Here is a 26,337-nt window from a genome sequence, read left to right on the forward strand (position 1 = left end):
GCATCCTAGCTGAAAATTCCTGAGAACTACAGAATTATACAATCATTTTACAAAAATATCCAGATCTCAGTATTATAAAAGTTACTTTTACTCCAAAATAACAAAAAATGTCATGCTTTGCAAGGCATGGAATAAAGGAAATAAAGGAAACATAAAGAATAAAAGCGTACCATTGTTTGGTCTATGAATATCATTGGAGAAATGTGGCATATCAGTAGCGTCCTCATCAATGTTAATTTTTCCCGTGCTTGCACCAGGATATATTTGGCTTAGATCAAAATCATCAATGTAGGCCTGTAGAGCCTGAGAAGCAGAACTATACAGTCTATTCTTAAAGTGAAAAGAGCCATCAGAGTTAGAGGAATTACTACCACTCAGGCTGCAGCTTGCTAGCAGAGAAGATACGGAAGATTCCCGAGAACAAACTCTGTGTTTTGTGTTTGATTTTGCCATGGCTTCCTCAAAATGTGTTATTTCCATTCATTTCCCTTAAAAACAACTGTAAGACGAAAAGAAAAGATGAAAGTTTCAATTAAACACAATAAGGATCATATGTATAAAAAATTACCACATATGTAAACTTTTAATAATTTTCTTTAAAGAATAAAATCCATTATCTATAATAGACACTCTTTTGTAGGCATTGTAGATTTTCTATTATGTTTATTACTATGAATTCTTTCATCAGTGATTTAGAAAACATTTATTAAGCCCTTACCATGTTCTTGGAAGTATGTATATAAAAATTATCTGAGAACATACATGGAAAATATCAAGAGTACTCACTTTTTCAGTCCTAAAAACTACTTGTAAATAGTCTTTTTTCTTATGGTAACACATTCTATGACATCACAATATCTAACATTCCCCAATACATAATATTTTTCAAATCATAAGCCTACAAACATGTACTACAGATAGTAGGTGCTCAATAAATTCTTTAAAGCCATCAAATGAAGTATTCAAAACAGGAAGGAACAATGGAGAATATCCACTTTCAATGTTGTAAATGTCATTGTTTAACTTTAGCCAAACCTTTCCCCCAAAAAAGACTCAAGAGAACAAAATAATTTGTAATATGTATCTGTAAAGAAATAAACTACAAACCTTATGATAGAATGAACTAACAATATGACCTTTTCCTAAAATAAAAATTTTAATCATTTCCTGACCTTCATTTTTGGTACTACTCTCACTAGTTTCAATTCTTATGTTAAACAAATTCAGCTCACCTCTTTTAAAAGCTTAAATAATCTGGAAATCAACTTAATGTAGTCATCTTACTGTTTTCCCATTATTAAAACTGAAAGAATCCTTGTCTACTTTAGCACAGCAATAAGAGTATCTATATTTGAAAACCTAAAAAATAACAATGAACAGGAACTAAGTACATTTTCAAAAATTAGATCAGTGGATTTTCTGTACTACAAACAAAAGACGAAAGTCTAGGACGAACATGATATGGTGTAAAATTTTTTTCCTTTTTTTGTGTGTGTTAAGACAGCATCTCACTGGGTCATTCAGGCTGGAGTGCAGTAGAGTGATCATAGCTCACTACAGTCTCAAACTACTAGCCTCAAGGGATCTATCCTCCTACCTCAGCCTTCACAGCACCCAGCTTTATACTGTAAATTTTGGGCTCTTAATATAATTTTAGAAATCTTTTAGTTATAACAACTTTCAATATAACTGTCAAATTTTACTTTACAATATTGAAAGTTTTCTAATTAGAGACAAAGCAAAATTTCATCTTGTCACAGCCTTAGAGGATGCAATATAGCCTTTACAACAGATCTGACAATGGTACTGAAAGCAGCAGCAGAATATAATGATTAACTAGCCTCTTTGATTTCCCTGAATGCTGTGATATTGGCATATCTCTAAAAAATGGCTAAACTAAGTTAGCCTCATCCATTCTTTATCCCTTTTATTTAAAGAATTTTAAATTCACTCAAGTAAATTTGCTTGGATAAACTTGACGGAATGTTTGCTCCCTTATTTGAACGCAGCACAGGTTACCTATCTTATTTTACAAAACCTTAAAAGAGAAAGCTGTTGGATTATTATTCTTGGTGAGTGATAACATTTATTATTTTAATTCACAAGACTAACTAAAAAAATCCCCACAATTTAATGTTTATTATGGAAAGTTTCCAAACGTATGCAAAAGTAGTTTAATAAACCCCTATGCACCCACCATCCTGCTCCCTGCAATTACCAACATACCCCAATTTCTTAACCATACCTCCACCCTCTTCTCCCCACTTCAGCCATAGGATTATTTTGAATCCCATTATCTTAAGCAAACCCCACATATCTCACCATTTCCTCCACAAACTCTTCAGTTCCAATCTTCAAAAGAAAATTCATCATGCGAAAGAATAGAATGTTAAACTTCTTGACAAGAAATTTCAACTACCTTTGATTTAAAAACAGAATGTTGAGTGTTAAATACCCAGTGGAAATATCTCAGAGGAAATTAAGAACAACCCTTGGAAGGCACAGCTCTGTGACCGCTATTAATAAATCATGAATTCGAACGTTTGTTTATTCTGCGGCAGAAAAAGGAGAATTCCTGGACCTGGAAAGCGAAGACTGCCGGCGCCTGCCAACCACCCGTCTTTCCCCGCCCCGGGCGCGCTGGGTTCAAGCCTTTCCGCCCCTATTTAGGCAACATCCTTCTTTCGGGGTTCCGCTGCCCGCGTCCGTCACAGACACTGACACAGACACAGTCTTCAGTGAGTTGCTTCTCACTCTGAAACCGTTTATTCAGCAGCCGGGGTGAGCGCCGCAGTGGACGGACGCGGTTTTCCGAGGTGTCGGCCCCCGGAGCGCGACCCCCTTCCCATAGCCGCCTCACGCCCGCCGAGGCCCACGTCAGGTCCCGCCGACCCGGGGCACTCCGCCTAAAGTGTTCTTTCCACAGAGACTCCACGCGCGCCCTCCCTTCGGCGACGTCTTCCTCTTCCCTCGTCGCCTCCCTTCCTTCAGCCTTTTCCTCGGGCTCTCAAGGGATGGGACGTCCCTCAAAAACACACCCTATCGGCCTAACACACCCACTAAGGCCCCAAAAAAGATTAAAAACGCACACTTCCACAATTCTCTGCCGAAAGCCAAGGCCTGTTACTGGACTGGAGACGCGACAAAGCATCCCTAACCCGGACACCGCCCCGCCTCAGGCTCCGCTTGCTCGCAGCCGCCTCCGCCGTCACAGCGCAGCACCACACCCGCGCTCGCTTTCAAACCGACCCAACATGGCGCCGGCCGGCCGTGCGCATGCGCGACGCTCGGCGTTGGCGGGGTGAGTGGAGACCCTGGAGCCAGCGAGGGGAAGAGAGCGCTGCGGGGCGTTGGGTCGCGACCCCTGCTGGGAGGTGTGGTTTCTCCTCTTCTTTCTGGGGCTGGGAGCGGGTGGTTCTGGACCTCGTCTACGTCGATGCCACCCACGCCCTCCCCGCCTCCGTCACTGCCATTCTCTGCTAGTCTACTCGTCAGACGGGCTGTTCTCCCTTTGGCCGGCCTCCGGGGCTGTGGGACGGCACCGGGTGGGGAAAGAGACTTGGGGGCTCTGGCCGTTGTCGCTTCTGTCGCTGAGAGCCAGCCCCACAGCACCAGTCCTTACAAGTGGGCTCGGCCTTCCCGCTTTCAGAGCATCTCCTCCCAAGATAAGACATCATCTCAGCTACAGGACAGCCTCCCCCACCATTTCCTTGCCTCCCTCCTGAGTGCCTTCCCCGTCCCGCCCAGAGCCTGGCCCTGCTAGGGTTCCAGCTAGCCCCTCACACAAAAAGCAGACGCGTGACTGAAGAACCGAGTTTGGCCAGGGATGGGATTTAATAAACTCCTTGGGGACCTTAATTCCCAGGGAAGAACGGCACTGACCCAGCACGGATTGGGGACCCAGTCAGGCAGCCCAGAAAGAGGGAGATTTTACAGACAGATGTAAAGACCCACTAACAACATGTGCGAACCTGTCTACAAGGCTGGGACAGGATACGAGGTGCGAAGAATTCAGTTTCAACAAAGTGGTGTATCAAAATAAGATGCCATCTCAATATTGGTTTATGTTTACTTTCCACTGACCTTATGGGTGAAGATATTCTTGACCATTACTCCATCTGAATATGTTCCAGCTCATCTGATGTTACATCACCAGGTAATAGTACTGTAGTCTTGCTGTTTGCTCTTTCTTCTTTTCACCCTCTCCAGCTTACTAAACTTGACCTTCCCTTTTCTCTTGCAAATGAAAAAGTCCAGAAGCTATAAAATTCAATTTAGTGGTTCAAACACATGTCGATTGTATAAGTGTCAGTGATTTGAAAATAAGACACAGTCCCTGCATGAGTTTACAACTAATAGTATGTTCCAATAATCAGCAAAATTTCTAGATCAATCAATATCGAGTAGGTTGCTGATAGGAAATCAATAACACTGTTTCATATACTAGAGCAAGCCCAGGTCAGGAACCAGCCCAGGATTGTTAATGGCATGAGCTTCAGAGTTAGATTTTTTTAATCCACATTCCACCTAAAATATCTTTTTAACTTAGCCTTCTCTAAAAGCATTTCTTAAAGCTTCTTTCCATAAACAGTATCCTTTAAAGTACTACCTTTTTCTTCCATCTTGGGGCATATATAATAAATGTTTCCTAATTGAGACATAAAGTATAAATAAAGGACACTGAGAAGATAGAAAGGAAATTTATCAAATTCAGTCATTCAAATTATCAGATTACCTAATTCCTGTATCAAAATAATTCTACTTATGCTTTGTTTCTTCACAGGTTAAGAGATATGGAGATTTCCATGAGGATTTGGAGAGGAGTCCCAATAGTTATTAAAATTCCGAACTACATCTGTTAGGAAAGGTAAAGAAACCAGGACTCTACTAGGAAAAAGAAGGTTATAATGGTTTACTAAAGTTTTTCAAATACAGAAGCTAGAAACCTTATACCTTGCTGGGAAAACTAAACAAGAGAAAATAGATTTATGATCCAGCTTAAAGAGTTTTAGGTGAAAACTACGGAAGAAATATTCCGATAAATTTTAAGAAGGTTTATTGAAGTGCTTAAGGAGGCAGGTCTTTGGAGAGTTTAAATGATAGACTTAAATGTGTCTGTTTTAAGAAAAGGTGCTGACCTTTTGATCACCTAGAATAGGGCCCCACATTGTTTTAAGCACTTTCACATATATTAACTTAATTAATCCTTATAACAACTCCATGAGATAGGTGTTATTATCCCCATTCTATAGATGTGGTAATTGAAGTTCAAAGTTTAAGCAATTTACGCAAAATAATATGGCCAGTGATGAGTGGCAAGGCCAGGATTTGAATCTAGCTCTATGTTTTACCTTCTTTCCACCATACCTGCCAGCTTTCCCTAACTGAAAACTGGGTGATGGACCAAAGGACCAATGAAACACAGCTTCCTGAACTCATGCACAGCAAAAAGAGTATCTTACTCAACTGTCTTTGCTACACCTACCACAGTACCTGTCTCAGTCTTTTCAGGCTGCTATAAACAAGTACCATTGACTGGATGGCTTATAAACAATAGAAATTTATTTTTCACAGTTCTGGAGGCTAGAAGTCTGAGCTGAGGTTGCCAGCATGGTTGGGTTCTAGTGAGGGCTCTAGTCCAGTTGCAGACTGTCAACTTCTGGCAGTGTCCTCACATGGCAGAAGGGGCAAATGAGCTTTCTGGGGTCTCTTTTATAAGGGCACTAATACCATTCAAAAGGCTTAGTCCTCATGATCTAATCACCTTCTAAATGCCCCACTTAATATTAACACCTTGGGAGTTAGGGTTTCACCATATGAATTTTGGGGGTACCTAAACATTCAGTCCATTACAGTACCTAACTTTGATTTGGAAGGCTTCAGTAAATGTGTTTAAATTGAATTAATTTAAACTTGATCTTGTCTGAGGAGGTGACATTTAAAGACACCAATGAGGCAGAGTCAGCCATGTGAACCCATTGGGGAAGAATGTTCCAAACAGAGGGAATGGCATGTACAAGGACCCTGAAGTAGGAAGTTGCTTGGTTGTATTTGAGGAACCTCCAGGATATCAATATTATTGCAGCTAAGTGGACAAAAAGAAGACTGGTAAGAGGTGTGTAGGAAGGGAAGCCAGAGGTCAGATTGTATAGTGCCACTGCCACTAACTTTAAAAAGAATGCATAATCAATACATTGTGATGCTTTATAAGAGAATGGAAGCATGATTAAGCTGTTAGAAATAGTCATGATTTTTTGAATGACTATTGCGTGCCAGGCACTGGACATTTAAGTACATTATCTTATGTAATCCTCATGCTAATTCTACAAAGGAGATATCATTCCAATTTTATACTTTGAGGAAAATGGAAAAGCACAAATATTAAGTAACATGCTTCACACAATAAGTGCCAGAGACAGGATTTGACCCAGGTTTTTGATTCCAAAGTCTGCCTTTTTCCACTATATGATTTAGGTTATTAAGTATGAAATGTCCAATTTCCTTAAATACTAAGTTTGACAGTTGATATCTCTGACCTTTTACTTTGACACTTCTTGTTTTATGTTTATTGTGAAGGTACATCTTCAGTCTTTCAAACACACATTTTGGCTTATGATTATCTTTCAACTTTTTTTAGAGCAATTTTTGTGAAACCATGGGTAAGTCAAAAATTCATGTTATTTTCTAATGTGATTTCCATTGTGGAACCAATACAGTGCAGATAGCTAGAAATATCAATGAAGTGTTGGAAATGATGTGGCTAATGAATGCACAGTACGTCAGTGGTTTGAGAAGTTCTATTCTTGTGATTTTAATCTTGAAAATGAGCCCCATGGGCAACCTGAGACCAAGGTGGATAATGATGAGCTGAATGCTATAGTAGAAGCACATCTGTCTCAACCTATGCAAGAATTATAATAGTGGCAAGGTTTGACATTACTATTCTAACAATTATTGGGCCATTTGAAACAAATTGGCAAGGTAAAGGTGGATGGATGAGTTCTATATGAATTAACACATTGACTGCCACAGAAAAAAATCAGAAACATTTCCTTGGGGCCACAGAATAAAAACTTCAAGTGTAATTTAAAGGTAAACATAAATAGAAAAACAAATTTATTGACTTCTATTCATTTAATCCACATTTTTAGAATTAAATTGTCAATATTAACTTTAACAATAAGAACATCAATAAGTAAGATTTTATATATGCTTCACATGCCCCCCAGGGTCAAAACTAGAGTGAATTAAATACAACTCTCATGGCAGTTAATGTTAAAAGAGCATAAGAAGAGAAATTGTCTGAAAGCTTGCTTTTCTTTGCTGTCATGACATAAAAACAAACTATTTCTACACCATATCATTACATGTGATGAAAAATGGATTCTTTTTGACAATTGCAAGCTTTCAGCACAATAGTTGGATAAAGATGAAGTGACAAAACACAGTCCAAAACTGAATTTCATCCAAAAAAGCTACTGGTATCTGTGTGGTGATCCAATGCTGGTAATATCCACTACAGCTTCATGAGACCTGGTCAATGGATTACAGCAGATGTATTCTGCAACCAATTGGATGAAATAATGGCGATGCTTGCGATTAAGCAGCCACGATTGGTCACTAGAAACAGACCAATCCTCTTAAAGACAAATGCTCTACCACATGTTGCATAAACAATGCTGCTCAAATTACAGAAGCTGGACTTGGAAACCTATCATCCACCGTATTCATCATACCTCCCACCAACTGACTACCACTTCTTCCAGGCTTTGGACCACTTCTTGCAAGGAAAAATATTCAATTCTCAATAAGCAGTGGAAAATGCCTTTCAGGATTTCATCACCACTCTCTGGGCTTCTTGGCTGCTGGCATAAACAAGCTACCATTAAGGTGGCAAAACTGTGTTGATAGTTTAGGCACATACTTTGAATAATTGAACTGCTTCTTGTTTGAGATATGACAAACTACACTTTTGATTCAATATCGGGCATTTCATATTTAATTACCTCATTTGAAAGACTTTGAATAAGAAGAAAGGGGTCATGCATGCATGCATTTAACAAATAATTATTGTTCATTGCTATGTGAAGAGCAGTGTAGAAAAAGTATTAAAATGTAATCTAGCATTTTAAAAGTTTTTATATGATTACATTCTTACCAATCATCTGTTTTTAAATCTTTGCAGATAGATGGACTATAAGGCAATTGCCCAACAAACTGCCCAAGAAGTTTTAGGTTACAGTCAAGATACATCGGGCTGGAAAGTGGTTAAGATTTCAGTAAGAAAACAAGTCAAATATGTTTAAAGAGGGTTTTTTTATTAATGAGAAACAATTCATTGTAAAATTTTTTAAAAAATATTTTCTGGGCACAGTGGTGCACACCTGTAGTCCCATCTGTTTGGGAGTCTGAGGCAGGAGGATGCTTTGAGCCCAGCTCAGGGCTATAGTATGCTATGATCGTACATGTTACTAGCTACTGCACTCCAGCCTGGGCAACATAGTGAAACCCTATCTCTAAGAAAAATAAAATGTATACACATATATTTTTTTTCTTTTATAAACCAGAAACAAATATATATTTTTACTTTTGTTTTTTAATTTTCATTTTTTCTGTATCTGACCATAATTTATTTGTGGATTTTTATTCCCCATTGAGAAAAAGGTAACTGTTTCCACCAAGACTTCTAGAAAATTCCAAGGAAATCTGTGAGTATAATATCCTATTTACAATCATTGTTTTAATTTCAATGGAATTGATGTATCTGGAATTCATCACTCTTTCATTAACTATACAAATTATTTGATAGTAATCAGTAAATAAAAATTGTTACTAAGCTGAAATATGATATTAATAAAATAGAGCAATTATATACCATGCATATGATAACCCATGATGGCAGCAATCAGGCAGCAAAAAAAAAAAAAAGCAAGTTCAAACATTTTATCATGATCTGCAAGTCACTATCTGGCCCCTGTCTACCTCTCTGGCCTCATTGCCTACCACTTCATCCTCAGTCTCCCTGTTACAGCCACAACAAACTTCTGTTGCTTGAATGCACTGAACGTAAACCCAACTCAGAGCCTTCCTAGTTGATCTTCTCTTGCCTGGCATGCTGTTCCGCCAAATCCTTCCAAGGCTAATGGCATTTTTGTCCTCAAGGTCTCAGATTCATTATCTCTTCTTTAGAGTGCCCTTCTGGCCACTTAACAAAGTTCCCAGATGCACAAAGTCAGGCACTTGTTTACCACACTATTCTGCCATTATCTTCTTCATGGCACTTATCACTATATATAATTTACCTTCTTTGTTTTGTTATTTATTATACACCTTTTTTGTCAGATTATAAACCCGACAAGAGTAGGAACTTGAATAGGAACCAGACTAGAAATAAATCACTCTTGTTCATTGCAGTATCTGTAGCACCAGAACAGTGTCTCACATAGATACTCATTAAATATTTATTGAATAAATCTGTGGACTTCATATTGGTTACCAAATGGAAAATTAAATATCTTATAACTATAATACAAAAAACTCTCAAGATATTTCCTCAACATAGGCCTTTTCTCAATAATTTGTCACTCAAAAGGGGCCATTAGTGGTTAGCTTTGGGCATTTGCCTGCATGCATGAGTAGAGTTTTAGTTCTTTGGTTGGAATTTCTTTCCTTTATGCCCTGAAGAGATGAAATAGAGACTTATCAACAGTTTGTCCTATGCATTCCCCTAAATGTTAGAAGCAGCTAACACTAATGTCTTATTATATGTCAGGCATTATGCTAAATACCTTTCCTTTATTGTTTAATTTACTCCTCATATGTCTTACAGTGTAAGCACTGTTGTTATTTTCATTTTACAGATGAATAAAGGCCTACATAAGTTACTATCCCTAAGTTATCTAGTTAGTAAGTATTGTGAGATGAAACTTAGAAGCCAGGACTTTGCTTCAGAGGCTATACTTTCTCAATCATTATTTTTTTCTGACCTCCCTAAAACTATCAGATCTAGCTGTGGAATAATCAAGACAAATTATCCAGAGAAGCATTCTGACAGAGTATACCTTTTCTAACATATGCATTTCATGCTTGTTCAGCATGCTACTTCCTTTTCTGCCAGTTATTTCCATACCATGTATTATTAATTACTATTATTACCACCACCACATTTAATCCCCTCTTCTATTTTCTGAGGCAGACAAGTGAGATAGTTTATAAATTTTATAAATTAAAGTACTCAGATTTATATAGGTTAAAAAATTTTTTTAAGTAACAAAGTAATGAATAAAGTTTCAGTGACCAAAATGAAGAGTTCTAACTTAGCTGAATATTCATCCTGGTTCAATATCTTCCTAACCTTGAGTCCTAAAAACCTTCTTGACTATCAAAATAATTCAGATATTATTAATAAGATAATATAAAAAGTGTTGTTTCACTGTTATTATCCCCTCCCACCATGAAAAACTTAAGGATGAAAATTTATGTTATTCAGTGATGAGAAGTATAGCATGGTTTTATTATAAAAATAGAATTTGGGGTTTGTATGAGGTCATTTTCCACACTTCCGTATTTCACAAGTGAAAGAATCAGTAACAACACAGTCATTAACATCGATAGTTGGTTTATAATTAATGCTGGGTGTTAGAAGAAGAAATTAGTGAAAATGTATTTATAATGAAAAAGTACAAATTGAAAATAAAAATATATGACTATAACAAAATAAAGACCAAGTTCATAAATATTTTATTGAATTATCTTATATTGCAGAATAGAACACAAACTCATATTTTATCTAAATAAAATATAGGTTCTCTGCCTACTGTAAAAACATTAAGAATTTCTGGAGTAATTGCTTTTATGTAATAGATTGAGATGGGTAATTGATTGAATGTTATTCTCTATTTCAGAAAAAAAGAACTTAAGGAACAACTAATTCATTTTTTAACAACTTTATTGAAACTTATACACTCTAAATTTCAGAATAGAGCTTACACAACATCAGCTGAGAGTTGTGGGCATGAGAGATCTCAGTGTCTTCCCCTCCTAGTGTGAAACCATAGCCCTGGACTGGAAGCTGGTGGGGAGAGGGAACCCTGTCTCTGTCTGCACCTACCTTGTAAAGCAGTGGTCCCCAGCCTTTTTGGCACCAGAGACTGGTTTCATGGAAGACCATTTTTCCACAGATGGGGGTAGAGGAGGTGTGTGTGGAGGATGATTTCAGGATGATTCAAGCACGTTACGTTTATTGTACAGTCAAACCTCTCGTTAATAATTGTATTTGCAGCCATTCCCCAGTACTAGCATCACCGCCTCAACTCCACCTGAGATCATTAGGCATTAGATTCTCATAAGAAGTGCACAACCTATATCCCTCACATGTGCAGTTTACAGCAGGGTTCATGTTCCTGTGAGAATCTAACACAGCTGCTGCTGATCTAACAGATGGTGGAGCTTATCCGGTGATGCGAGTGATGGGGAGTGGCTGTCAATACAGATGAAGCTTCGCTCCCTCACTGCTCACTTCCTGCTGTGCAGCTGGCTCAGTTTCCAATGGGCCATGGACCAACATGGGTTGGGGACCACACTTGTAGAGTACCAAAGTACAGAAGTAGAGCTTCTGTAGGGTGAAGGAGATGGCTGGAAGCAGGTTATGGCTTAAATGCCACAGACTCTCACTTTTTTTGCATAAACTTAGTAGATTTCCTTTAATAAATGTTTCTCCATTTCTTGTATACCCTTAGGTCAATTTCCAGAGACTCAAATGTTTTTTTGTTTTGTCCTTTTATATGATTTTCACCAATAAAATGGTCGTTTCAATTTGGAGATGGCTTACTAAACTCATCACACAGCCACTCTGGAAGTCCTACCCCCAACTCATTAATATTACATAGGAAATGCCAAAAATAAGATCACTGAAATGCAATGAGGATCTTATGGTTTTACAGGTGATTCCCCAAGTGTATAGTTTTTAGTATGCAAAAATAGACATTTTATACTATTTTTCTCCTTGCTCACTCTTTTAGTTACTATTCTGCCATTCACAAAAACCATAAAAGGCTATAAAATGATTTAGAGACATATTAAAATTGGTGTGTTGATACAAATCCACATTTACTAAAAGGTTTTCATTACATCCTACAATTAAGTGTATAATTTGTAAAAAGTGTAGCTTCAAGTATACTGATCTATCATATCAGTTCCAGATATCAGCTGAAGCTTGTCAGAAACTATAAAGGATAAGAAAGAATAGTTAAAATATTTTTAATTTGACCTTTACTTATAATGAGCACAAATTTTATTATAGATATTGATAAAATATCTGAAGAACTGTTTCATCTTAATGATTAATAGATAAAAAATATTTTTGACAAAATTGATATATATGAAGGAGACTTAAACACAAATACTGAATTGCTCTGTGGGTGATGGACTAAATACTCAAGACATAGATGTTTTCCATTTCCAAAGACACATGATATTTACATAATTTTAAAAGTCCAATAACTCCAATACATCTCTAATTAGTGAATTATGTATGACAAGGCACGTAAGCCGGGCATGGTGGTACATGCCTGTAATCCCAGCTACCTGCAAGGCTGAGGTAGGAGGATCTGTTGAGCCCAGAAGTTCAAAACCAACCTGGGCAACATAGTGAGACCCTGTCTCAAAAGAAAAACAAACAACAACAACAACAAAAAAAACCCATGAAAAAAATAAGGTACTTTTTAAGTAGGAGCCTACCTTTTTCCTAAGACACAACTTTAATTATATTTTATAATCTTCCAGGAAGCAAAACAAATAGTTTCTGTCTTGCATATGATAACTGTTACTGATACTTCCTTTTGCAAAGTGACTGGAAATGAAAGATCAACCATTGAGTAGACAGCCTAAGCCAGGCACTAGAAAACTTTTTCAGACAGAGAGTAAAAATACTTTAGGCCTTACAGTCCATATAGTCTCTGTTGCAATTACTCAACTCTGGCATTATAGTACAAAAGCACACAATGACAACATATAAATGAATGAGTGTGGCTGTGTTTCAATAAAATATTACAATTGACCTTTGAATGTGAGAGTTAGGGGTGCCAATTCCTATGCAGTCAAAAATTTGCTCATAACTTTTAACAGCCCAAAAACTTAACTACTAATACCCTACTTGTATAAAAATGAATTTTAAAATAATGTATATTAATTATTGTATAGTTAAATAAACTCTGCTATTTTCCATTGAATGTTAGCGTATTAAATTGCTGACTTTCTTCAGTTATTTTCTAAATTAGCTTACCTTTACACTTTGATAGCATTATATTTTCAGTTTACACTAAAGTTTGAGTTCTCCTTGTTAACTACAGATATCGTGTTGAAGGGATAATTCCAGAACCAACAGCTAAACTATCTGATTTCCTCCACCATCCTGGAAACAGAATTTCTTGGGATAAATCATTGAAGGTGCACAATATGATACACAGGATCGATTCGGTAATTTGTTGTTTATTACTGAACTTTTACTACATTAATATGTTTTTAGTTTTATATGTTAGTGAATTGAGTTTATTAAAACTATGTTATGTAGACACAATATTTTATAGATTCAAAGTGAGTTGAAATCTTTATAAAAGCCTTAAAATTTCCCTCTTATCTGTCAAGAGTTTAATTCTAATTAGCTTTATTCTTTTTGTAAATCCATATTACATTCTGAATCTGGTCAACGCTTGCAGATGTGTGCCATTTGTTATGAGGGAACTGAAATCAGAGATTCACCTACATTATATGAAAAACAAAGATTAAGCATGCCTCGCTGATGGGAAGTCTGCAGACTTATCTTAGTCATATTACATTAGATAACAGGCACAATGCAGACACACACTATAGGGATTAAAGAACAAATAGCATGTAATGTTTAACAGTAAGGATTAAAGTATGAAGTAAGGAAAGAACATTATACAGAAGGATGCAGTTTAGGAACACTTTCAAATACATTATCTCAGTTAAACAGATATGAAGAGGGAGAATAAAATCAAAGAGAAAGGAAAAATATAGGTAATCAGAATAGAAACTTGAAGACAGGTGAGAGAAGGGAAGTGGGAATATGAGAGGCAAGTAGGGTTTAGAAAGGGATAGAAGAAAAAGTCAGTACAAGGTGAGGTCAGAGTGAAAGCTCAGGAGGAGAAATGAATGAAATATGAGTAGAAGAATGAAACGAGGTAGAAACAAGGAAAAAGAGGTAAGGTGAGAGATTCTGAACTTTGGTACAGCACCCTATAGATCTGTGATTCATTAAGACCACTAATAAATAACCACCTGGAAGGGAGGGGTGATAATTCTCCTGTCTTAAGGTCATGTGTTCACATTTGTTCTCTTTGTTCTCCATTGTTTGTGTTTTTCCTTATGAATCTGTTTGTGGGGAAATCCTGACTTTGCTCCAGCCTCTCCCCAGACAGATGTTTATATTCTTTTGACTAATTAATTCATTTCATAAGTACTTTTTGAGTGCCTGTTGTGAACATACTGTTTCAGGCATTGGGGATACATAAGGGAACAAGACAGAAAATGTCCCTGCTTTCACAGAGCTTATACTTATTGTGGTCAGAAAAGACATAATAAACAAGTAAACAATAGGAAAAACTTATCAGATAATGCTTAGTATTATGAAGGCTAGGATTGATGAAAATAAGTATTATGAAAGATAATGATATAGGGCAATAACCAGGAGAAGCTAATTTATAGCTAGTTAATCAGAAAGGGTCTGAGTGAGAGACATTTGATTAGAAACCTAAGTAACAAAATGGAGGTGAGGGAGATAGATGTGCAAAGATCTGGGAGACAGACGCAGACAGAAGGGAAAGCAAATGCAAGGTCTTAAGGCTGGAGAGAGTTTGGCAATGTTTGGTGAAGAGAAAAACAAGGTCTGTGGGGCATGAACAGAAAAAGCAAGAAGAGTGGTAGGAGGTGAAGTTGAAGAGGTTAGGCTGGGATCAGATACTGTAAGAGTCACATAGGTTAGGGGGAGAAATTTTATTCTAAGTTCAGTGGAAAGCCGTAGGACTTTTTTAAGCAGAGAAGTGACTGGCTTAATTTACATTTTCAAGAGACAACTGCTAAAAGGAATATATATTGTAAGGAGGCAAGACTGTAACCAGTGAGAACAGTTAGGAGGCTATCATAGCAATCTAAATGAGACATCATGGTGGCTTGTGCTCAGGTGGTAGAGGTGGAGAGGGAGATAGATCAGAAGATCCAAAGATACTAGAGATAGAGTCAATAGGACTTACTGATGCAGGGAGAGAGGAACCAAAGATGAGTCTTCTAAAACTGGATTGTGATAAAGGTTGCACAACTAAATAAATTTACTTTAGAAAACTCATTGAACTGTAGCTGAATATATGGTATGTAAATTATACATCAATATACTTTTTAAAAAAATGAATGCTAGGTTTTTGGCCAATAATAACCTCATTAGAAAGTGGTGGAAATGTGAACTATGGAGTAAAACTAAATTTTATGATTTTCATAAATGACTGAATTTGTTAAATTGCAGATCAGTGGGTCTTTGGTTTTTTGAGTCTCCAGCCCATATTTCACTCATCAAAACAAACAGAAATAAATAAATAAATGCCCAACATATTTGCCATCACCTCATCATTTATTTAGAATGTTATAATTGTACCTACTTTGAGTAAACTGATCTTAAAGTCTGGAGAAGAGAGGTTGTAGGAAAGCTCAGGAAGGTAAATCAGTTTCATCTTGTAGAAAGACCTTGATCTTCATCAGTTTCATCTTGTAGAGAGAAGTTCCCATTCACAAAAACACATGTGTATGACCTTGGGATTTGAACATTCAGTTTGAGAAATGCTGGCCATCACAAATGAAAATCCAAAGTTTGGACTATTTCATTCATTGTTGTATGATACTAATCATACAGTTCCATTAGCACTTCAGATATTTCTGTTGTTGTTGCAAATCACCTGTAATAATGGAAAGAATACTAGATGTGGCATTAAAAAACTTGAAAACAAATTCAGAGAGATTAGGTGACTGCCCAAGGTTACCACAGCCAATATATGATAAATCCAAGATTTGCATCTGATCTCATAATTCCTAATTCCAAGCCCTTTCCAGTATACCACAGTGTTTCTGAATAGCATGAGCATAGGAATTATGATTTTACCTTCCTATTATACTTATAGTATTTCATTTCCAGGGGTGTGTTTTTATTGCATCCTCTTCACCCTATCGGTGAGGGAAGGATTCCCACTCTAGGATTATGGGTATGGCCAAATGCACGATATCTATCACTGGACAAATGAAATTGACAGAAGCTTAGTAACAATTAATCACAGACCGGGGGGGAGGACACACAATGACACACAAGGGTGACATGGTAACAGAGTGAATAACCAGGGGCTGTAGGAGGCAGACTTTGTGGTATCAACAGGGTGAAGGTAAGCCCCAGTTCCTGAAGGAGGATGTGGTTGATTTGTCTGGATAATTCTAAGGGCCAGCAGGGAACTGAAATCCACAAAACAGGGTTAAGTAGTAACTGCTGGTCCTGTTGACAAGGAGAGTTGTTTGGCTAGAGGATCTTATCTGCAGCAGCAGTGTGGGGAGAGGAACTTGCAGTTAAGCCATTAAAGACTCTCCTGTCTCATCAAATGTCAAGGCACCACATAATATGGTCTTTAACACCCCAGGGTGCTAAATCAATGCATTTTTCAGAATATATTACCTAGTCAAGGAGGAGTAGTTGCAATAGTACTGTACAGGTATTCAGGAAACCTGGGTTCTAGTTCTATACTTAATCTCTAGTTGTGCATGTTATTTAATCTATTAGGCTTCAATTTCTCCATCTAAAAACTGAAAGAGTAGATTATCTCAAGATTATTTCCAGAATTTTATATACTCATAATTATAGACCTAAATGCTCCTTTAATACTCAAAATGTAAGCTGATTTGGTGATAATGTCTTAAAAATTCAAAGCCCTGCTTTTTCCAAATAGAGGCCAATCTGGTGCAATGAAATTCTTTGGGGAACAATACAAAAAAAAGATAGTAAGTAATTGTTTCTATATGTATCAAAACATCACTATATACTCCATGAAGATGTATGATTATTATTTGTCAATTAAAAAATAAAATTTTAAAAATAAGTAAATAAATAGTTGTTACAATCTTTATGGTTTGATTTGTTGCAGGACACATTTTTATGTCATACCATTACACAAAGTTTTGCCATGGGCTCAATTTCCCCCCGAGACTTTGTTGACTTAGTAAATATCAAGCATTATGAAGGGAATATATGCATTATCAGTGGTAAGTTGAAACATTTTGCTCACATTTTGGAATTATTATGAGTTATTAATAAATTTTTTCCCTTTAATTCAGTTTGGAAGAAATTATATTTTCAATTATTTCCCCTTTTTTTTAATTTACTCAGTGGGACCAACAAGTACACATACCATGTAAAACATGCCTGATATTTTACCATTTCATACCATAAGGATCTTTGGATTCAAGGCAATTTAAGATAACTCATTGTGAAGGGACTTTAGTAGAACAATGGCATAGAGCCCTATTATTCCTCTTACTTTAATTTAATCTCACATCTATCTAAACAGGTTCCCCTACCGTAAATTATTTGGGGATAGGGACAATTAAGTTTTGTTAACTATTATTTCCCAACAAGCTTTCAGTTACTCTGAGATGTCTATAGCACTCTAAGTTTCAGAGTCCAAACTGAGTCATAGCACTCGCTCAAACCCAGTTAGCTCTGTCTTACAGCATAGTAAGGGCTGATGTTCATAATGTTCATATATGTTTTGTTGTCTCATTTTTGAAATGAGGCCACATAAAATGTAGTCACTGCCTACAACACAAAATAGTGTCGGTCTGAATTAGATCTGGTATTTTTCATATTTTTAAAGCAGACCATTTCTCATTATTTCCAATCAGAGGGAAGCTTAAGTACTGAGGTTAAAATCAACAAGTAGAGGTAATCAGTCATTTGGTACACAAATCACTACTGAATGTGCTTTAAGAAATTTCCATGGAATGGATTTTTGATGAATACTTGTAATTTTCTTCTTAATGTTTCTTTTTTTTTTTTTAGCCTGCACTGTACCTTGCTTTGAGTTTAAATATTTTACATGCATTCTCTCACTAATGAGGAAACTGAAGTTGACAGAAATTAAACAGTTAAGAAATTAAGCTACATAGCTAAGAAGCAGCTGGATCAAAATTAAAACTCAGGTCTCTCTGATTTTCCAAAATAAATGCTAACTACCATACCACATGCCTCACAAAAGACCCATACCTGTTTGTAGACTATACCAATTTCTTGTTAATACATTAACTGCCATGTGAGTTGTAGTTAAATCATGCTAGTTTTGAGCCCAGGGCCTTATGAAGCATATGAAGGCTCAATTCTCTGCAAAAAATTCAGTAAGTATGTCATGAGTCACATACAACTCAATTGGCATGCAGTATAAAAATTAATTCTAGGCTGGGTGCGGTGGCTCACGCCTGTAATTCTAGCACTCTGGGAGGCCAAGGCGGGTGGATTGCTCAAGGTCAGGAGTTCGAAACCAGCCTGAGCAAGAGCGAGACCCCGTCTCTACTATAAAATAGAAAGAAATTGATTAGCCAACTAATGTATATATAGAAAAAAAATTAACCAGGCATGGTGGCGCATGCCTGTAGTCCCAGCTACTCGGGAGACTGAGGCAGCAGGATTGCTTGAGCCCAGGAGTTTGAGGTTGCTGTGAGCTAGGCTGACGCCATGGCACTCATTCTAGCCTGGGCAACAAAGCGAGACTCTGTCTCAAAAAAAAAAATTAATTCTAGAGCCACGTGAGTTGCATATAACTCCTGTACAGAAAACAAAAAATGACAAATTTTTCATTAAATTAGAAAAGATATTTTATTTTCAAAGTTTCTATTCTGTTTTCATAATAAAACACTATGGACCCAGGGAAAAAACATTGTTTTTTTTCCTAGTGTGGCAATCAATGTCTTAAAGAAAGACAAGCATAATCTCCATATTTCAAACAGAGAAGAAAATATTTAATATCACCCTGGAAATACCATTATGCCAACACAACAGGCTCTGTTAAGGTAATCATACAAGTCATAAAAATGGGAAATTCATTGAACCACATTAGTCTCCTAAGCTAGCGTTTTCACATTGTATTTCCCACAGAATTGACTGCCTATGTTAAAATCATATAGAAAAATCCGCAGAGGTGGGATGATTGCTTGAGCTCAGAAGTTCAAGACCAGCCTGAGCAAGAGTGACCCCATCTCTACTATAAATAGAAAGAAATTAGCCAAACAACTAAAAATAGAAAAAATTAACAGGGCACATTGGCGTGTGCCTGTAGTACCAGCTACCTGGGAGCTTTAGGCAGTAGGATCGCTTTAGCCCAGAAGTTTGACGTTGCTGTGAGCTAAGCTGACGCCACAGCACTCTAGCCCAGGGAAGAAAGTGAGGCTTTTTTTTCAAAAAAAAAGAAAAAGAAAAATCCATTTTTTCTGACAAAAGCAGGATTCAGTTACACAGAATAAACAAATAATAGTTTTAACAAAATATTTCTTAAAATATTTTTATAAAGAATACACATGATAACCATAAATTAAATCATAATCAAACCACCTCCCTCTACATTCACATATAATACAGATATTAGGCTGTGTAATTCCTAAAACAAACTCCTACTGATTTTTAATTATAGTCTGAAGTTAGCTACAGGGAATTGGCAAAAGAGGGCATTTTAAACTCTTTATTGATAGCCCATTTAACTACTTTAAATACTTTACTTTAAAAAATGATTAACAAGAAAATCTATGAGCTCACAACAATAGAAGTCTTTTTCTATTCAATCACGTCTTTTGCTTCAAATCTCAAAAAGCAGGCCAGGTGTGGTGGCTCATGCCTGTAATCCTACCTCTTTGTGATACTGAGGCAGGATAATCACTTGAGGCCAGGAGTTTGAGACCAGCCAGGGCAATAGTGAGACCTTGTTTCTACAAAAAGGTTTTTTTTTAAATTAGCCCTGTGTGGTGTCGCACGCCTGAAATCCCAGCTACTCAGGAGGCTGAGGCAGGAGGCTGCTTGAGCCCAGGAGGTGGAGGTTGCAGTGAGCTATGATGATGCCACCACACTCTAGGCTGGGCAACAGAGTAAGACCCACTATCAAAAAAAAATTTTTTTAATCTCAGAAAGTAATTAAATGATACTTTTAACAGTTTTTCTTGTATATGCAATGTAACAGCATCTTTAGAAATACTACCAGGCAAAACTTTGAAAGAACTATAGTGTTCATAGTGGTATTTTTTCAGTTTTGGATTGTGTATATATTCATATATGCAAACATATTCACATGTATAAAGTTAATGTTAATGCTGATAATTAACTTAAATGCCGTATCATACATTTTTTTTTAAATATGCTACTGAAAATAGAGTTTTTCATCTTTATGAAGGTTTCATTTTAAGTTTTTTTAATTACTTAGCTCAAAGTGTGGATTTTCCAGGATATCCTCCGTCTTCAAATTATATCCGTGGTTATAACCATCCTTGTGGCTTTGTATGTTCACCTCTGAGTGAGTAAGTGTTATTTGCTTTTATTTATTTTAGCAATGTTTTTAGTTTACATTGTGATTTAGTCCAGGATTTCTGGCTTATAGTAGAAATATGTACCAGCATATTCAGCTGGGGGGAAAAAAACTTCCTCTAAAGTGATTTTTAAAATGACTTTTTATAATTGTTTTCATCTTAAGTATAATCAGAATGGATACTTCCCTATACAGTATGATTTGAGGTTTCTGAGACTAGTCAAACGTACAAACATTTCCCTACAGTTAAACTTCCCTAATGTTTTATATTTCTCCATTAGAGTCACTTCCATAAATTATTAAGGAATTTTTGTGAATTAAAAATAAATTTCTTTCTGCATGCATCTGCCAGTAATAAAGAAAAAAAAAATAAATAAATTTCCCTAGAAGTATAACATATTTATTAGCAATGAATGCTTTACCTTGAATGAATTCTTCCCCATGGCTTACCTGCTAGGAGCAGATACCTACAGAATGAGACATCCAGTAGATACATTCAGGTAAGAGGAAAGCTGGAGAAATCAGAAATGAGTCACTGCCTAAAGGTGGCCAGCCTAGGGATAAAATGGCAACATAAAATATACATATTGTGTAAAAGCATGTACTCTAATTCATTATTTATCATTTCACAAAATCTTTAAGTTTTAATTTTTGCTAAATGATTTTTATTAAGTAAAAGATTAGCATATAAAAACATGTAAATAAAACTTCATATTGGTCAGATATAAACGTCTTAATACAAGAAAAAAATATTTATGTGAAGAAAGCCAAAATAAATTTAAATTTTATATGAGTATTTCTTAATGCTTTCTGTACTGAATTAGAGAACTGAAAAACCTCACAATTATTCACATTAATGGACAGGATCATTGGTGTGGATAATAATAATGATAACAATGTGTGGTCTTTCTACCCATCTGTCAGTTTTAAATCTATGGCCAAGACTTTATTTTCTATAGCAGGACAGAACAGAACAAATGTTCTCAAAACCATTAGGGGGATTTGGCCTAGGTCCAGTTGCTTGTGGCACAGAATAATCAATGACTGAGACAATGGATTGCTGAGGAAGAAAGGATATTTTGATATGAAAGACATGCTATAAGGAGAAGCAGCCTCAAACCCCTCTTCACATCTAAGGGAGAGTATGGGCTTTTTAAAGAGTGGAAATTAAAAAGAGACAGGTTGTCAGGAAATTAAGAAGGGGAAATGAACCAGAGTCTATGTGCTTTGGAGCAGGTTATTGAGGGATGGTGAGTCTTGGTTCAGGAAGTCTGCCCAGGAGCCTTTGGAATCTCAACTCCTTTGTCTTGCAGAAATTATGCCATTTCTGGGAAACACCTCAAAAAGGTCTAGTGGTTAGTTAGGGAGAGAATTATAAAAAAAACTTATAAGGGTCATTGAAATTTGTTCCTAGAACTAGTTACACAAAGGATTATTGCTCCATATCAGCAAGGTAAATCAGCTACTGGCAGAGACTCTAGTTGGGAAATTACACACTTGAAGTGTGCTTCATATGCCAGGCCCTTTCTTGTACCTTGTCAACTGTAGAGATACTCTCCAGTAAACATTGGAAAGGCTTTCTTATGTGTGTGTAAAGCCATAGTAAACTCAAATAGAGATTTAAGAACATACAAACTGCTATTACAGATAGTAGTCCCCTCTTATCAGCAGAGGATATGTCCCAAGACCTCCAGTGGATGCTTAAAACTGCAGATAGTATCAAACCATATATATACTATGCTTTTTCAATCTGATAACTGAAAGGGCTACTAAATAACTAAGTGACTAACAGGTGGGTAGCATATAGAGTGTGAATACGCTGGAAAAAGGTATTCATGTCCTAAGTGGTACTGAACAGGATGGCACAAGATTTGATCATGCTACTTAGAATGATGACAATTTTAAATGCAAGAATGTTTTATTTTTGGAATTTTCCATTTAATATTTCATATTGTGGGTTGACTGTGAGTAAATGAAACAGTAGAAAGTGGAACAGAGATAAGGAAGGACTATTATATTCTCAATCTAGCCATTAGAGGCGCTGTAAAAATAGTCTAAGCTCTGCACAGAGGAGTATAAGAAAATGGACATACACTATTGGTGGGATCACTGGTGTCTTCATATCACTTAAAAGAATTTTATAAAACTGCATTCCCCCTTGCACATTTTTTAATTGACATAAAAAATTTATAGGATTAAATGGATGAAAAGGAAACAGTGTTTAGCATATGGTAAAAATTGACATTGAAAAATAGTTATATCACCCAATAGATTCTGAATGCCGTAACAACTTGAAACCCACCATGACATTATCCATTTCAAAATACATACAACCTTTCCTTTTAAAAGTTAGAAATGTTACGTCATTTCTTTTCTCCTTAAACTCACATTTTTATTTTTCCCCTCACATAATTTTATTCTAATAGAGTATGTTTTATGCTTTGAATTCTTTTTTAATCACCATATCATAATTCTCTGCAGAAATAATATGTATTTAAGTTTTTAAATTTATTTCCTGTGACCATAGTACCTAAGAATTAAAAAATATATTCCTTCTGGACTAGTTATTACACATTGATCAAAATTTTAAAATACAAATTTTGTTACCTAATTCTTAAACATAATGCATACTGTTATTGGAAACACATCTATTATTAGTAGTAAAAGTGAAATATCACTTACTATGTGCCAGGCATTGTTGTAAACAGTTTTGCATATATTAACTCATTTGATCCTCAAAGTAACCCCATGAAGTAGTAATATTAGTATGCCCAATGGGCAGAAAAGAAAACGGAACCCCAGAGGGAAAAAGGAACTTTCTTGGGGTTAAATATAGGTAATAGTAAAGCTCAGTTTCAAACCAAGGCAGACTGGTTCCTGAGTCCATGCTTCTAACCATTATACTCATTTCATTTAAGTGTGGATGGGTACATAATAAAATCAGACAGCATTCAATATCAAGTCTATTCCTACTTTTCAGTTTATAAATATAAAATTATAAGTTTATAAATATAAGAACTGAGAAAATTTATTCACATAAATGGGCTAAATGGAAAGAGTATAATTCCAGCACTGTCATTCAATGCCTTAAAATCTTTCTGAATTATATACCATAAATTACATAGTAACTGACCTATCATCAAAAAATATTTTACATGACCAGCTGACAATTCAATTAGATCCTTAAGTTTTATTGAAAGAAAAGAATTGACATGACTTGGGAAAGGATTTATTATCTAGTCATTAATCATTCTCTTTCTCAACTCACTTCTAATAGATGAGATTTTCCCTTTAGCATCTCAAAGATTTTTTAATTCCCTGGGTAAAGCACTATTCAGTACTATTTAAAAGTATGGATGATAGGTATGCTTTTGTTCTGTAAAGCAAAAGTAGGCTAATTGTGAACAGGTTGATGGGGAAGTAAAAGCCCACATCTCCATCAGAGATATAGTCTCAGAACAGATTAAGGGAAAAAATGCATATGGAAATAAAATTTGAAAATGTATTCCCTTAAAAGTATTCATCCTCTCATACCCCAGTTTGAAGATCACTGGGTTAGAATATAAAATACCAGTGTTCTTAAGGGGCAATTTGGTAATAACATGTCAAAATGTTAAATGCACAAACATTTGACCTAGACATGTATGACATATTATATACTTATGTATGCTATCTTTGCATATATATAGACAACCATCTGAAAAGATAGTTAAAATTATAAATGGGGATTATCTCTGGAGAACAGAATAAGAGGCATAAGAAAGGGGTAATCCTCTTTAATTATGAAAAATCTGTATTGCTTAAATTTTCATAATAAATATATATTACTTTTATAATTTTTAGAAGTCAATAAAATGACAAAAAAAGGTGACTAAGACTAAAGATTTTAAGATGTATTCCAACTACTTAATATTTCTATTTAAAATTTTATTTATAGGGGCCGGGCGTGGTGGCTCACGCCTGTAATCCTAGCACTCTGGGAGGCTGAGGCAGGCGGATTGCTCAAGGTCAGGAGTTCGAAACCAGCCTGAGCAAGAGTGAGACCCTGTCTCTACTAGAAATAGAAAGAAATTAATTGGCCAACTAATATATAGAAAAAATTAGCTGTGCATGGTGGCGCATGCCTGTAGTCCCAGCTACTCGGGAGGCTGAGGCAGAGGAGTTTGAGGTTGCTGTGAGCTAGGCTGATACCATGGCACTCACTCTAGCCTGGGCAACAAAGCGAGACTCTGTCTCAAAAATAAATAAATAAATAAAATTTTATTTATAGGGATGTGTTTGCAAGTTACTCTATTTTTTTTTCCTTCCATTGGTATCTTATCATAAGCACTATGGAGGGAATCAGTGGTGTATAAGACAAGAATCCTGTTCTCTACAAACTTGTAAAGTTAATAGGTAAATCTAAAAGTTCTTTATCTTTTTAAAACTTTTCCTTTGCTTACAGAAACCCAGAATATTCTAAACTAGTGACGTTTGTCCAGACAGAAATGAGAGGAAAATTGTCCCAAACAATAATTGAAAAAACCATGCCTTCCAACTTAGTAAGTTTCATCCTCAATGCAAAAGATGGAATAAAGGCACAGAAAACTTCAAGACGTGGATTTCATCCTAATACTCTGTCATCATTCCAAAAGAAGAAATGAGATTTTGCTGCTATGAAATCATGTGCAGCAGTTATTGCAGTTTACTTGTGAGTCAACATGCATAAATACAGTTAAACTATTCTAGACAGTACTCTTGTACAAATTACTGAAGATACTTTGTGAAAATAAGAACTCATAGTTGTACAAGAAAACAGCATTAAATAGTTTTTAATCTCACATAAGAATGATGTTAAATAACAAATGTTATTAATACATTTTTATCTTTTGCTTTTTCCCCTGGAAAATATTCTGTACGAGAATCAATAAGAAAGCAGATGCAGTCAGAGATCAGCTTTAAAGATTAAGATACATTTTTAATTGTTTTTCTTTCACATACTGTTTCAATTGAGAATTACAGGGAATATGAACATAAAAATTGAAAAGAATTCCACTAGAATGTATGAACAGTGACCTTAAGAATTTAAAATTGAATGAGTCATGAATCAATTTCTGGTTGTGGCCGAGAGGTAGTAGCCCATTTCTCCCAAGTATTTCCTCTTACAACTTAAAAACCCTGCACATAACACAGCAAACAAGTATAGGAAAACTCTAGCATAGGTGGAAAGAATGCAGCAAATTGTCTAGGGACCTTGAAACTTGAGGAATGACATTCAGTAGATTCTCTGGGTTTCCTTATTACTGCCTGTATATCCCAGACAGGGCACTGCAGAAGACTCCATATAGTAACCATCAAAAGGCATACAAACAAAACAAAACAAAAAACCCCAACGGCATGAAAAAGACTGCTCCTAGCCATAGGACCAGGAAGGAAAAGGGTGGCCTAATAGAACAAAAAAAAATTTTTAGCAATACCCACCCTTCACCAGCCAAACATCAACCTAAAAACCACCCCCCATCCCCTGTGGTTTCAGTGGAGCAGAAAGATGCTCTTCCATCCTACCCCACCCCCATCCCACAGATGCTGCTGCTCTCATCCCCCCACCTAGTGGTGTCTGCAAAGTAGCAGAGGGAGCTAATCTCCCATATTATATCTGGTAGAAGCAGACGGCACTCTTATTACCCTTCCAGGTGGTATAGGCTGACCAAGCAGGAAGCTGATTTTCTATTTTCTACCCAGCAGAAACAGC

At 36.2% G+C, this 26,337-nt stretch overlaps 2 protein-coding genes across 15 annotated transcripts in view; one reads left to right on the plus strand and one right to left on the minus strand.

Moving 5' to 3' along the window:
* Positions 1-3,208, minus strand: part of C17H18orf54 (chromosome 17 C18orf54 homolog) — a 29,720-nt gene extending 26,512 nt beyond the window's left edge. For 2 of the 8 annotated variants that reach the window (XM_075993849.1, XM_075993856.1), the window contains exons 1-2: positions 3,090-3,208; positions 171-499 (exon numbers count right to left, since the gene is read on the minus strand). In XM_075993849.1, the coding sequence (XP_075849964.1) occupies positions 171-480 (310 nt within the window). In that variant the 5' untranslated portion in view covers positions 481-499; positions 3,090-3,208. Of the gene's footprint in view, positions 1-170; positions 500-786; positions 840-1,232; positions 1,360-2,322; positions 2,420-3,089 lie in introns of those variants that run through there. The other 6 variants (XM_075993851.1, XM_075993853.1, XM_075993850.1 and 3 more) reach the window with 6 other exon arrangements.
* STARD6 (StAR related lipid transfer domain containing 6) lies at positions 3,190-25,494 on the plus strand. Of its 7 annotated transcripts, none has more exons than XM_075993857.1 (10): positions 3,243-3,374; positions 3,866-4,156; positions 4,784-4,867; positions 5,929-6,115; positions 8,186-8,279; positions 8,659-8,708; positions 13,350-13,476; positions 17,190-17,307; positions 20,505-20,598; positions 25,051-25,494. In XM_075993857.1, exons 5-10 carry the CDS (start codon positions 8,190-8,192, stop codon positions 25,247-25,249), a joined length of 678 nt encoding a protein of 225 aa, XP_075849972.1. In that variant the 5' UTR covers positions 3,243-3,374; positions 3,866-4,156; positions 4,784-4,867; positions 5,929-6,115; positions 8,186-8,189; the 3' UTR covers positions 25,250-25,494. The 7 variants fall into 7 exon arrangements, with proteins under 7 accessions (XP_012600953.1, XP_075849973.1, XP_075849972.1 ...); XM_012745498.3 differs by having other exon boundaries at positions 5,932-6,115; XM_012745499.3 differs by lacking the exon at positions 5,929-6,115 and having other exon boundaries at positions 3,190-3,301.
* The last annotated feature ends 843 nt before the right edge of the window (positions 25,495-26,337 follow it).

This window comes from Microcebus murinus, chromosome 17, assembly GCF_040939455.1.
Source record: "Microcebus murinus isolate Inina chromosome 17, M.murinus_Inina_mat1.0, whole genome shotgun sequence".
NCBI classification, from domain to species: Eukaryota; Metazoa; Chordata; class Mammalia; order Primates; family Cheirogaleidae; genus Microcebus; species Microcebus murinus.

Excerpts from the sequence above, each read along its gene's own strand:
- STARD6 (XM_012745499.3), top strand. The coding sequence starts at position 8,190 with ATGGACTATAAGGCAATTGCCCAACAAACTGCCCAAGAAGTTTTAGGT. Across the intron at positions 17,308-20,504 it reads GAATATATGCATTATCAGTG|CTCAAAGTGTGGATTTTCCA; the intron begins GTAAGTTGAAAC and ends TTAATTACTTAG. Across the intron at positions 20,599-25,050 it reads GTATGTTCACCTCTGAGTGA|AAACCCAGAATATTCTAAAC; the intron begins GTAAGTGTTATT and ends CTTTGCTTACAG.